We start from the raw sequence: 13,442 nt of genomic DNA on the forward strand, positions 1-13,442 counted from the left end.
TATTGTGGTGTAGCCTGTGATTGCTGCTGAGAATCTTTCTCAGGTTAGGAGGCTGTCTACAGGAAAGCACAAGCCTGTCACCGAGAGCCTTCTGGAGTGTAGTATCCTGATCCAGAATAGGTTGCAGATTTTTAATGATGCATTGCAGGGGTTGAGTTGGGGGCTATAGGTGAAGACAAGTGGTGTTGTGTTGTTGATCTTCTTGGGCCTATCTTGAAGTAGCTGGTTTCTGGGTATTCATCTGGCTCTGTCAATTTGTCTTTTTTTTTTTTTACTTCTCCCAGTGGGTAATTCAGTTTTATAAATGCTTGGTAGAGGTCTGGTAGTTTTTGGTCTCTGTCAGTAGGATCAGAGCAGATGTATCTAAGGGCTTGACAGTAAATGATGGATCGACGATGGATCGTGTTGTGTTAGCTGGATGGACACTCGTGTAAGTATACCCAGAATGCTGGCCTTTTATGAAGCTGCACCAAATTGCTGAGTCATTAAATCTGTGAGCCACAGGGGAGCTCTTACAGCGGTGCAGCTGCAGCAGTACACCTACGCCACTGTAAGGTCTGTAGTGTGCACATAGCCGAAGGAAAGAGCCAATTTCCCCTGCCCTGTGTAACCATGAATTATCACAGCATGAGTGAAAGGAAAAGAAACTGTGAGCTATTAGTAGGTCACCATGCTGTGAAAGGCAATCTCTTTATGAGGCTTCTGTTCAGCAGTTCCTGGAGTTGCACCTGCTTACTCCAAATCTTGATTAGATTTGTGGGATTCAAATTCTCAGGATGACAGTGCTTTCCTAATTTGTGATCAAGATGTTGGAAGGACTTATTAATGTTCATACAGTTGATGTAGAGAGCTACTTAATAATTATTAATTATATCAGCAATATTTAGCTAGTACATAAATAAATATTTATTATTATAAATATTTTACCTTGAATGCTGCTTTTTTCATCAGTTTTAAAGCAAGTCTTGGGTTCTTTTTCACACCATGACCCTAAATAACATAACAAAATAAGTACACATAAGCAACTACTATCTTGAAACCCAGAAAACATGCTAATCAACATTCACAGCTAATAATTTTAAAATCAGATTTAAAATATAGTTTGTTATTTTTAATATGAAAATAAGTCAGGGGGAGCTCTGTGGCTCTGTAGGGTTCATTCATATAATAAGTTTAACCTAATCTTAATTGAGCCTTGGAAAATTCCACTTGTCCAGTTTATTTGGGTGAATAACTTTTCTGATATGCAAGTGAAACCTTCCCCACCCATTACAGTCATTTACTTTTGAAAACCAAACAGTGAATAGCTTTTGTGTTTGGGTTGATGAATTTTCATGATAATTTTGTCTTGGTGACTTAATCTGCTAGACCTGAACACATGCTGAAATAATTTTAGTAACTGGAAAATTACGCTAAGTGAAATCACTTTGACTATGTCTACGCTAGAGAGTTTTGTCAACATAACAGGAATTTTGTCAGCAAAACCCAGGGACTGTCCAGATTTCCAAGGTGGTCTGTCAACAATAAATCAACAGAACACAGCACTTTTGTTGACAGCCGTATCCTGCTCCCCCACAAGGAAGAATGTCTCTGTCCACAGATTTGGTTGACAGAAAGCTGGTTTTGACGTTCCTGGGGGCCCTGTTGACAGACAGGACTTCCAGAACTCTGGGCAGCCCTATCTGCCATGCTTCTGGTGGACTGTTTTGTTGACCAAGTGGCCAAGCAGTTCAGCCACTCTCTACTGACAGAGCAGGTCGCTAGTTTGATCCGTGTGGCAGTTTGGCTGCGATCTGTTGACAGAAGTTTTGTCGGACAGTATCTTCAAATAGAAACTTCTGTTGACATACCGTTCTAATGTAGACATGGCCTTCGAGACCTACTTTTTCTAACGGGGCTCTCAGTGCTACTTCTCCATTGTTATAAACCGCATACCGTCACCAACTTTCTTAAAATTTAACTAACATGAAGTTCAAACTGCAATGAGTTTGTCTCTTGCTCCCTACATAGATCCACACACTGAAAGGCTGCTTCCTTGTCCTGTTTTCTTCCGTGAACTATTGTACCTGAACCCTGTCATGTTTACGGCTGTATTGTTTTGTTTCTTTTGTACTCTTAGGGCCCTTTGATGGGATACGCAAACATGATGCTGGCTAGGAAAGGCTTAACAAGCTACTTGTAACTGAGTCAGTTCTGCCCTACTACACTGGCAAAAAGTATCAGGCTGGGGGGAAGGGGTTAAAAGGAGAAAGCCCAGCTCAATAGGTTGTTGACTGTGAAGGAGAGTAAGCTTCCAGCTCTCAATCTGTAACCAAAGCCTGGCTGGGACAAGGAAGTTAGGGCTGCTAGCCATCTGGTTTTTGACCAGACAGTCCAGGGGAAAAGGGAACCTAGCAGGGTCTGCTCAACAGGGCTGACCGGACTCTAAAAATCCAGTTACTTGCAGGAGCCAACCAGGAACCAAAAAGTGCAGCAGCTGCTGCGGGAGCCTGGAGGAGCACTCAGCAATGACTCCAGCAGAGAGGGGTACTAGCAGCTCCACTTCTTGCCACAAGTGTTTGTCTCTCTGCCCCACTCACCTCTGCACCTGCAAAGTCCAGCTCTCCTTCCCCATCTTGCCCCAGTTACTCAGCCCTGGAGCTGGTGCTCTCTCCAACATCCTGCCCCAGTCACCCCTCCAAACCTGGTGCCCTGCTCAGCTGGCAGGGGGAGGGAAGTGCAGAGAGCAGCAAGTGAGAGTGGAGTGGAGGGAGAGGGAAGAGTGGGGAGGGCCTCAAGGAACAGAGGGGGAGAAAGGGAAGGGGCAGGACCTTGGGGAAAAGACCTGGGGCAGGGAATGGGGAGGTTCCAGCACTCAAGGTCCAGTTTTCAGAAATCAGGTAGTTGGCCACCCTAAGGAAGTGCTTGAGAGGCTGCTGGCCGTCTCCGAGGGAAGGCAGATCTGACATGGGATTATTGTTCTGATTTTTGCTGTTGACTTGCCAGTAGTTACGGAGGCAGCTGGATGCAGCTGGTGTCCTGCCTGAGGGTGGTGAGTGCCAACAAAACCCCTTCTGTTGCTTTACACCTGACAGAGGACTTAGTAGTGATTGGCCCAAGCCTAGAAGTGACTAGACACAGTCCCAATCTTGCAACCACCACATGGCTTGAGTGGTCTCTCAAACTGCTGCGGGGAATATTAATCTGAGCCAATGTATACATCCAAAGCTCAGTACCACCTCTGTGCAAGTGGAAATCTTCCCGGTTTTCAGCGACGAGATCAAAAAGACCTAATGAAATGATAAAGATGTGTTTATGGACAATGGGTCTGCAGCCATATTCTAATAATTAAAGTTTGTGGAATCGTCCCTCAAGAGACAATACAGATATTGTGGAGTGGGGAAGCCATATAAGTACCAAGTATAAATTAGATAGTTTAGATAGGCAGATATCCCATTGGCTGGGATGCTTAAAACTAAACAGGACAAAACACCAGCACAGGCGGTGTAGTAAACAACCCTGCATGCACAGAAGGATATACCCGAGACTGAACTGGTCTTGTCTAACTTCAGTAATTCAGTGATACAGTGGATTGTCTTTATGAGACACCCTGACTCAGTGATTCTGTAGTGATACAGGGTCAAATTCTCTGTTGGGGGACTTTATTTGGTCCCAGTGATGTTGTGACAGGAGACAATTTGTCCCTTAATCTCTGTTGGTTCCTAAGGGTATAAACCTGTGGCTTGGGGAAAATTGTTGATTACTGGTAAGTGCAATTCCCATTCAGATCTCATGGGCACAGAAACGGTCACTGTAAAAACTAAACTGTTTCTATTCACCCATTTTGTTATTTTGATGGAGACTTTTCAATGTAGCTTAAGTTATTTAACTGGCATAAAATAGTGTCTGAAAGACTATGTCAACAATATGGACCTTACCACTGTGCCGCTGTAAGGTCTCCTATCTAGTCACTCTACACGAGCAGGAGGGAGCTCTCCTGTTGGCACAATTATACCACTCCCAAGGAACAGTGGTAGCAACGCTGGTGGCACAGCACTTCTCGCCAGTATAGCACTGTCCACACTGGTACTTCTGTTGTTGAAACCTATGTTGGTCAGGAGTGTGTGTTTTTTCACACCCCTGGCCAACAAAAGTGCTAGTGTAGAGCTCATCTCAGGGTAGGTATAGAGAGCAAATCCCCCTTCCACCAAGGGCGCAAGTCTCAGAGCTAAGGGCAGCTGACTTGGGCTCCCAATACAAGACTAAAAATGGCAGTTTAGTCCAGTGTTCCCTCTAATGTTTTCCATCCATGTTTTCATCCACCTGTGGAATGAGTTGTGTTATGTACAACAACGGACGGCAGATGTGCACCGCCAGTAGAAACACATGGTGCTGGCTGTGGGTGCTCTGCTAATCAGCTGGGCAGCACTGGAATCTCTCCTGAGTGGCCACACAAGATATAGTCATTTAGATATGGGGTGGGGCCTGGGCTCTGAAACCTGTCAGTGCGGGAGTATCTCAGACTCCATCCCAGCCTGAACTTATACAGTGCCAGTTTTAGCTCTGCAGTAGGAACCTGAGTCAGTTAATGGGGGCTCTGAGATTCATTGTCATGGGTCTTTTTTTTTTGCTGTGTAGACATATCCTAGATTCAGTATCATGATCACATAGTATGTCACTGCATAAAATGCACAAAGCCCTCTTAGTTATCTAAGCTCTGAAGCATGTACACCCAAAAGCAAATTACAAGGCTGAAGTGAACTGAGAATCCGAAGCACGTCTCTCACCTTGAATAAAACAATGGCATAATCGTATATCAGTATTGGATCTTCAGTTTCCAGTGCACCCTTTGAGTACCACTCTATTGCTGCTTTTGGATTTTTTGCCACCCCTTGCTGGCCCCAGAAGAGCATCTGTGCCAATCGTTGCTAAAAACAAAACACAGCATCTGTCACAGTAAATCTTAGGTGTAATGTGTAATTGGACCTAGATGGCAGGTGATTTTCGTAGATTTACACTGGTGATAAAGGTGTTAATAAGACAGTTAAATATGTAAAGTATTTTGAAAGCGGTTTGCTTTGTGTAATTTTCAGGGAAGGATTCCTATTAATAACATTTATAGTTAACAAGCCAATCTCAGACCTGGCATACAAAGATGTAACTACTATGAGAGTCTCTGGATTGAATTCAGTGGTGGATAAACAGTGATATACGGGCACTGGAAAATGTGTGCAGGTGGCACACTAGTGCAGCTTGCATGGAGCTGGCCTTCTATGTTTGTACAAAACAAGCATCAAATACACACCAAAGGAACGGAAAGGATAGTTGTAGCAAGTAGCGAAATAAACATGCAAGATGAAGTCCCCTAACGTGCCCTTCTCTCTACCTGGTGCCATCTTTTCAGTTGTTTTCACACTCAGGTTAAAGTATTGGATAAGACCAAATATCAGAGAAGAAATAAGTTTGAGAGAGCAACACGACAGCATTTCCAGCAATTTTACAGTTTCATGCAATGTGCATATAACAACAGAACGATGGAATACCTGTGCAGCTGCATTTCCTCTTGTAGCTTCATGTTTTAACCACATAAAGACATCACCATTTTCTTTAGTTTGGGCTTTTAATAGTTCATCATCACTTAGTCTTACAGTTTCTACAAATGCCTGAAAAAGAGAGTGAACAGCAAATTAATAAACCTTCCCTGACATCTTGAACAATTCTTTCTCTGGTGTCAGCTTTCAAAGTTTTGATATATACATAGGTCATAGAGCTGGAAGGGAGCTTGAGAGGTCATTGAGTCCAGTCCCCTGCACTCCCAGCAGGACCAAGCACCATCTCAAACAGATTTTTTTTTAAAATCTATTTGCCCCAGACTCCTAACGGGCCTTCTCCAGGATTGAGCTCACAACCCTGGGTTTACAAGGCCAATATTATCACTCCTGGTCCAATCCTGAAACCATTAACTAATTGTCATTTCCCTTCATCCATTCAGACCCTTCTGTTCTGTCAGGCCTGTGAGAGGGGCACAAACCAACACTCCTCCCCACCTACCCTAGATGTATTTTTCTAAAGCTCCTGAACATTGCACTGGAGCCCCAGCTATAAAACTGAAGACTGAGCTTGGCTGCCTGGCGCAGAAGCTGACACCTGACTAAGTTAAATTTATGGGTGTGGGACGTGGGTCAATTGTCTTGCTTCCTATCTCTCAATGCTAGCCTTCGCTTTAGCCTACCCCAGAAGAACAATTAGCATGGCACAGGTGGGCTGTGGAGGTTTTATAGCAGGGGCCTCAAGAAGAAAAAGGCTGAGAATCCTTGGTTTAGATCTGCACTGAGCAGATTGAGATGACGTGGTGAAAGAACTGGCAGCTGGTCTAGGTTAATGTGCCCACCTTTTGTAACACTGGTGATAGTAAAGATAGGACAGTTTAGAAATAAGACATTGTGTATGCAGATACAGATGTATCCAGCCTTCAACTATTCTTCATTGCACACCAGTATGAGAGCATGGGGGGGGAGAGGGTATGGATAAGAAGAGAATTACCAAAGCAGAAGAGAAAAGAAAAGGAATGTTGAGAAAGCAAACAAGTGTGTGAATGGAGAAAATGGGATGTTTCAAAAGAGAAAGCAAACCTATGAAAATGGCTCTTATTTAAGGACTGTAACTTACAACTTCCATCCTCCATCACATAGTGGAACAGCTGGGAGAAAGCTACGCAAGGTAGAGATTTCTATAGCCTGAAAATTGTGAAAATCCAGAGACCCCACAAACTCAAACAAGAGATGTTGTTGTTGCTAATATAATTAGTGGAGGAAGTACTCAGATATGACAGCAAAAGGTGGCAGCACAAAACTGAAAAGCCTAGTGTACACTAAAAGGTTTACTGGTATAGCTATATGGGAAAAACTCTCCCAGCGCAAACCCACTTTATACTGGCAAATAAGTGATTTAATTCATGTGGCTTTTAATAGTTCCCTGAGCAAGATAAGCTATGCTGGCAAAAACATTCCTTTGCCAGTGTAAGTGCAGCTACCTTGTGACTTTTGCCAGTATAGCTATGTTGCAAAAACCAGTTATATAAAAATAAAAAGAATCACACCTCAACTGACATTGGTATGCTTGCATACATTTCTAACACAGACATGGTCTATTAGTAATTAACATTTAGTTTGCAATTTGGGTGTTTTTATTCTTGTAATGTTCAAAATCCCTCTGTTATCCTTCTTTCTGTTATAAATCTCAATCCTAAACAGACAAGCTGTGTCTACACATGCCCTCTCCTTTTGGAGGAGGCATGTTAATGAGGCAGTTTGGAAGATGCTAATGAGGTGCTGAAATGAATATGCAGCACCTCATTAGCATAATGGCAGCCTCACGCAATTCAAAAGTGTTGCTTGTAGGTGGGGGACTTTCAAAAGGACCCCCTGACTTTGAAAGCCCCTTCTTCCTAAAACCAAATAGGAAGAAGGAGCTTTGGAAGTCAGAGGGGTCCTTCTGAAAGGCCCCCATCTACACGTGCAGTGGCATTCCAAAAGCAGCATTTTTGAATCATGCGTGGCCGCCATTATGATAATGAGGCACTGCATCGTCATGTCAGTGCCTCATTAGCATCTTATGAACTGCCTCATTAACATGTCCCCTCCAAAAGGAGAGGGCACATATAGACACAGCTACAATGTTACGCAAGTGTTTTTTCATGCCAAGATCCTAGCACTCATTTAGGGTTGTTAAATATATTTTAAATCTAAAACTATATGTTCCGTATATTCACAAGCCAGTTCTGAAAAAAATTTACTTGGGTTTTCATACAGTTATAAACACAGCTACACATTTTACAACTAGTTATGGAAAAGATATGGAGAGATGCATGGCTTTTTTCATGAATTTAATAAAGTCTGAGTACTAAAGAACAAACAGAAGAATGGATGCTTAGCTATCCTTAATATAGACCAATGTGATCTAGTGAACTGAGCATGATACTGAAAATTAGGTATCTTTTCCAGCTCTGACACTGACTTCCTAGGGCTGTGGTCAAAACACTTAAATGCTCTGTGACTTAGTTTTCACAATCTGTGAAATATATATAGGTAGTCCGTCGTGTCCGACGATGATGTCTTGAGCTTGCACAAGCTCATCAGTTGTGGACTCATGTGTGGCTGAGGAGTCCAAGCTTCGAACAGCATGGGTGTTCACAGTGGCGGCAAGGCAATTGTCCTGGCACTGTTGGTGTGGCTGCTGCTGTTGCTTTTTTCCTCTCATGAGAATCAATGAGGCATATGCATCGCTGCTCTTCAAAGTTGTCATACGCGTGTCATATGAGAGCACGCCAGCCTGTTCAGTCTTTTGCATGCTGCTTTAGCTGATCTGGTTTTAAACCAGCATGAGCAATATTGGCCTTCACGCAGTCTTGATACCTCTTGCGAGGCCTACCTTGATTCCTTTTGCCCTGGGAGAGTTCACCGTAGAGGAGTTGCTTAGGGATTCTTGACTCCTCCATTCGTTTGACGTGCCCTGTCCAGCGAAGCTGGGCTTTCAGAATCATGGCTTTGATGCTCGTAGTTCCTGCTCTGTCCAGGACTTGCAGGTTCGTAACTCTGTCCTACCATCAAATGTGCAGTATTGACCTCAGGCTGTGTGTGTGGAAGTGCTCCAGCAGTTTTATATGTTTTCTGTACAAGGTCCACATTTCACAGCCATACAGGAGACTGGTCAGGACTACAGCCTTGTACACTTTCAGTTTAGTGGACTGTCAGATATTGTGCTGATTCAACACTTGCGCTCTCAGACGTCCTAGTGCCTGGCTGGCCTGGCAGATTCTGGCATTGATTTCTTTGTCAAGGAAGCCATCATTGGCTATCACATATTTGTAAAGTACTTTCAAGATATAAGCTCTGTATACATAAGTATTAATGCATTATAATCTGTTATAATGGCAAATGAATTCAGATACACTTATAATTCTTTTTACCTGATCTCCTTTTATAGCATGTTGATCAAGAGCTGTCTTTCGTGCAATATTGTGGTAATAAGCATATGATAACTCCAAGTCTAGTGGATAATTGTTAATGCCTTTGTAATGTTTATATCCAAGATTCATTACTGCAAGTCTCTCGTTTCCCTGAGCACCAACCAAGCTGTATAGGAGCCCCTGGGAAAAATCAACAAACACAAGTGAATTAATTGGACAGCTAACAAGTTTGCCTACTATCAGTCATTTGGGGCTGTCTCACAGATTTTACAAAATGAGCAAAGTGCATCTGCAAGTATTGGCTAACACCCAAACAACAAAGTGATTAGTATATTTTATAAGGAAAGGTAATAAAAGAAATCCTATAACACTTGTACTGATGACACACTATGAATATTACCACCAAACATCTTGCTACCACTAGATAACTTTGCTATTTAGTATAGCTGCTACTCTTGGGACACCCAAAAGGCACCATCTTACAAAGGGGCAATAGGGTTGGAATTTTTGCAGACTCAGAACTCTGCTCTCATTGGAGTCAGTGGGAGTTTTACCACTGACCTTGGTAGAAGAGATGTAGGCCATAAGGGTGCACTTTTGAAAAAAAAAACCTCACCTTAAGGATCTGCATGTACTACTGGCTTGTGGCTGACAAAGGTTATCAGCCATAGATAGCATATTCAAAAACAACTGAAGGGGACTCAGGAGGGAACTTAATGTTAGCACAGAGCATAGTTGCAGTCAAGATGAGATTTAATTCTTTATTTCTCTTTCCTGAACAAGAAGTGGTAAACTTTGCCTCAGATTAATGTCTTGGAAGAATCTTTCAACTTCACCTCCTAATGCACTGACAAGTTCTACTGTGCCACCTGGCAGCCCCAACATTCTTTGAGTATTTTATATTATTGTACAATTTCATAATTAAATTGCTGTCACTAAGTTCATAATAAAACAGTCTTCAGTTTCACCCATATGTCTTTCTCCTTCTCGGATCCTCCCCGCTTTCCACTTGACCTTGTAAAATTACAAGGGATAGTTTTGACCTTATGATTAATTTGAAAAACTTAGGAGGTCAGATTTTTTTCTGAAACTTTGGGGAATCTCCCCTCTCAATCCTGTTTCAATATCATGGTCTTGCACAACAGACCACAGGATCTCTTTCTTTCTGGGCCCGTACAATCTGTTTCATCCAAGAGACTCCCTCACTATGCCCTTCCTACTGCCAAGATTTTTTGAAGGGGAATAATTATGTCCCATTATCCCCATCATCTTAAGGATATTTTCTTCACCAGTGATGTCAGGAGCCAGATAGCAGATCCGATTCCTTCAGTCTATATTTCTGAAGGCAGCAAGCTGGCCTGCACTCTCATCCAGAGTTCAATATGGATGAAAAGTAGCCCTCCATACATTCTTTCAGTGGCCTGAAAAGACTGTCACGCCATCCCAGTTCTCTTTGCCACTTTTAGGACTGACTAATCAATCCATTTCCATCATTAGTAGTGGGAACGACAAGATCCTCCAATAGGCTCTACTGCTTGTAGACCCACAGTTTATCAGAAATATCTGTGGCCAGCTACCCACTAACAGGATAAGATAAAGGAAGACTATTGGCCATGCCTTGAAGAGACCAGATTTGAGATGAGGAAGGTCACCATAACTGGTTTACTGTATTTTTTCTTCAAGTATCTCTCTGGCAACCCAGATATACTTAACACATTACCTGCAAAGGGTCTATGGGCACAGCAAGTCCTATCTCAAAAATAACTGCAAGGAAAAAGGAAGCTTTATGGTATCCACAGCAGCTGGAATCCATCAGGAAAGGTATGGAGGAGCTCAAGTAGTGTAGACCATCATCCCTGGAAAGATTTTTTGCAACCTTCTCAAATATCCTCTGGCCAACTTCCAGAACGGTATCATTTTGGCTTTCTGATGCGAAAGATACACCACAAGATGCAGAATTGAGATATGTGAAAATGGTTTAAATCAAAATGTTGACCATGCAACTTCATCTTATTCTTACTGGGACAAATTCTGCTACCCTCACTCATGCTCTGAAATAATTTTCTCATTTAAATCAACAGGACTTGTTTGAAGAATAAGGTATTAGTCAGCTTGAATAATGGAGGTTGAAGCTGGCCCATAGTAATTACCATTCCATAATTAAGCATTTAAATGAATCACCTGAATTTTGGCTGAGGACACACAACCCCTATGTGTTTCTGTACTTCAATCTTTTACTTTGTGTCCATTCCTCATTTGCAATTTGATATGGACAAACTACAAATTAAGCTTCACACCTTGTCCTTAAATAATGTAAAAAAAAAAACAAACCCAAAACCAAAACCAAAACCAAACAAAAAAAACTCTGCAACATGGGGAAAGGTCAAAGCCTGACAGCGTCTAAGGGACACTGTATAGTAATTTCAGAAGACAAGATAAAGGCATAATTACCATCAGCTGAACTGAAGTCCATCTCCCGCAGCAGTTTGAACAAACTGTGGTATTTATCCCTTTGCTCTTTGCCCCAGATAAAGGCATCGCATTTGGACTTGGGCCCATATTTACAGTTCAACTCAGAATAATAGTTTTCATGGATACCTGAACAAAGTGAGAAAACACAGAAACGATTTGACCTGGTACATGAGCAGGTCTTTGGAGGAAACAACTTTATATTTAAAAGACGTCTCTTAGATCAGAAAGAAGTATGTAAAATGGGAAGAGGAAAGAGAGAGGGACCAGAATGAAAAGCTGTTAATGTTGGTACAGCACCTTTTTGAAAATATAGATAATTTATTGTACCCTTTTCCATGGTCTTGCAGGACCATGTTGAGAATATTGTGCATACTAGATATCCAATTCATATTCTTGAGTGCTATACTAATCAATGTTATTAAAGCCAGCCTTCTGTTATTCCACTATTTTACACTTTGGTATAAATTTTGCCTCAGCTGCTTTACATGGAGTAACTATGGAACAGATCTTCCAGTATGATGAAAATTGTTGGGAATTTTAAAATTATGTATGCCATTTCTGCTATTTGCTTTCTAGTACTGTAAAACCTTGTGAACTTGGTGTAATAACAACACAAATTTGTATAACAAGACACAAAAAAACATACATAGTTCTGATAGAGAAGAGAGGGATTTCAATGACATATTATATTAGCCTAGAATCGTTTTATTGTTCATTTTATTTGTGTTCTTCTTAGAGGAGAAAAATCAGTACTTATATTGGAAACAAGCCTTTCCAGCATAGAGAGAAACTGTACAAGTTGAACCTCTCTAGTCAGGCACCCTTGGGATCTGACTGGTGCCAAATGAGAGAATTTGTCAGACCATGGTAGGTCAATATTGTCTAGCAGTATTACCAACACCTACACTGCTTACTGGGCTCTTTGAAGACATGTATGGGTAAATTACATATAAATAACAGCACAGAATACTGAGAGCCAGGACTGGTGGCTATAAACAAACTTTATGGGACCACAGGAAACTTGGCCACACCCATGATAAGTGGACATCTGGCGAACTAAAATCCTGCCAGACCATGGATGTTGCCAGAAAACAGAGTGCCGGACTTGAGAAGGTTTATTACCTTTCAGCACATTCTGCAGGAAAAAAAATTAATTTTCTTCTTACTAAGCACATGGTGGAGTTTATATTTTTTGTTATAATCATCATCAACTCTGTCTTTCATAAAAATAAAGCAGAGGAGCAAGCACTCAAGAACAAGATAGATGAATATATGGATCACAAAATTTAGTACTTACAATCTTTTTGCACTACTTGGCCTTGCTTCAAAAGGCGTCCATACCCTGATACTATATCTTGGATGTCTGCACATCTCTCATAGTAGAGTTCAATCTGTTCCATAATTTCTTTGTCATAATGAGGATTAGAAATCTAGACAAAGACAACGACGAATGATCATCACATAGCAATGCTGATAATTACACTTACTTAGGTCCTTACACAGTAAACCCTCAAAATACACGGCTTCAAGTTGCATATAACTTGCTTTATCCCGAGTTAAGCAAAATTTGAAGCTGTTCTGTGGCCCCTTGCCCCTGCCTTCCCACAGCTGTAGGGCTGTCAGCCTGACAGCAGCGCTGCTGGAGTAAGGCAAGGAGAAGCTTGGTGGGCTGGTCTGTTTCCCGGCTCCTGCAAGCCCAGAGGAGCCGGGAACCAGGCTGCTCTGACTTGCACCTCCGTAAATCAAGGGTTTGCTGTATATGGGTTACAAAGCCTACCTTTAGGTACGCCTTCATAAAAATCTATTAGTAGGTGTGTACATTTTGTAGGCATTGAAAGTAAATAGATCTTTACAGAACCCAAGATCACATGATGATGAAATTCAACAATGGTTAGTGACAGGTTTTCATTTGTCGTGACTTCAGTAAGTACACAGGGTCTGATCTTGTCATCAGTCTGCACACAGAACTCTCAGGAACATCAGTGGAATCTCCATAGGTGATGATGGCAGAAGAGTTCCAAAC

At 41.9% G+C, this 13,442-nt stretch overlaps 1 protein-coding gene across 1 annotated transcript in view; it reads right to left on the reverse strand.

Annotated features, from left to right (window-relative positions):
* The window catches only part of SEL1L3 (SEL1L family member 3), a 64,889-nt gene that overhangs the window by 30,103 nt on the left and 21,344 nt on the right, over nt 1–13,442 (reverse strand). The window contains exons 8-14 of the mRNA XM_074991770.1: nt 12,717–12,849; nt 11,399–11,545; nt 10,668–10,873; nt 8,948–9,127; nt 5,523–5,642; nt 4,767–4,907; nt 928–990 (exon numbers count right to left, since the gene is read on the reverse strand). Of these exons, the coding sequence (XP_074847871.1) occupies nt 928–990; nt 4,767–4,907; nt 5,523–5,642; nt 8,948–9,127; nt 10,668–10,873; nt 11,399–11,545; nt 12,717–12,849 (990 nt within the window). The remainder of the gene's footprint in view (nt 1–927; nt 991–4,766; nt 4,908–5,522; nt 5,643–8,947; nt 9,128–10,667; nt 10,874–11,398; nt 11,546–12,716; nt 12,850–13,442) is intronic.

This window comes from Carettochelys insculpta, chromosome 4 (assembly GCF_033958435.1).
Source record: "Carettochelys insculpta isolate YL-2023 chromosome 4, ASM3395843v1, whole genome shotgun sequence".
NCBI classification, from domain to species: domain Eukaryota; kingdom Metazoa; phylum Chordata; order Testudines; family Carettochelyidae; genus Carettochelys; species Carettochelys insculpta.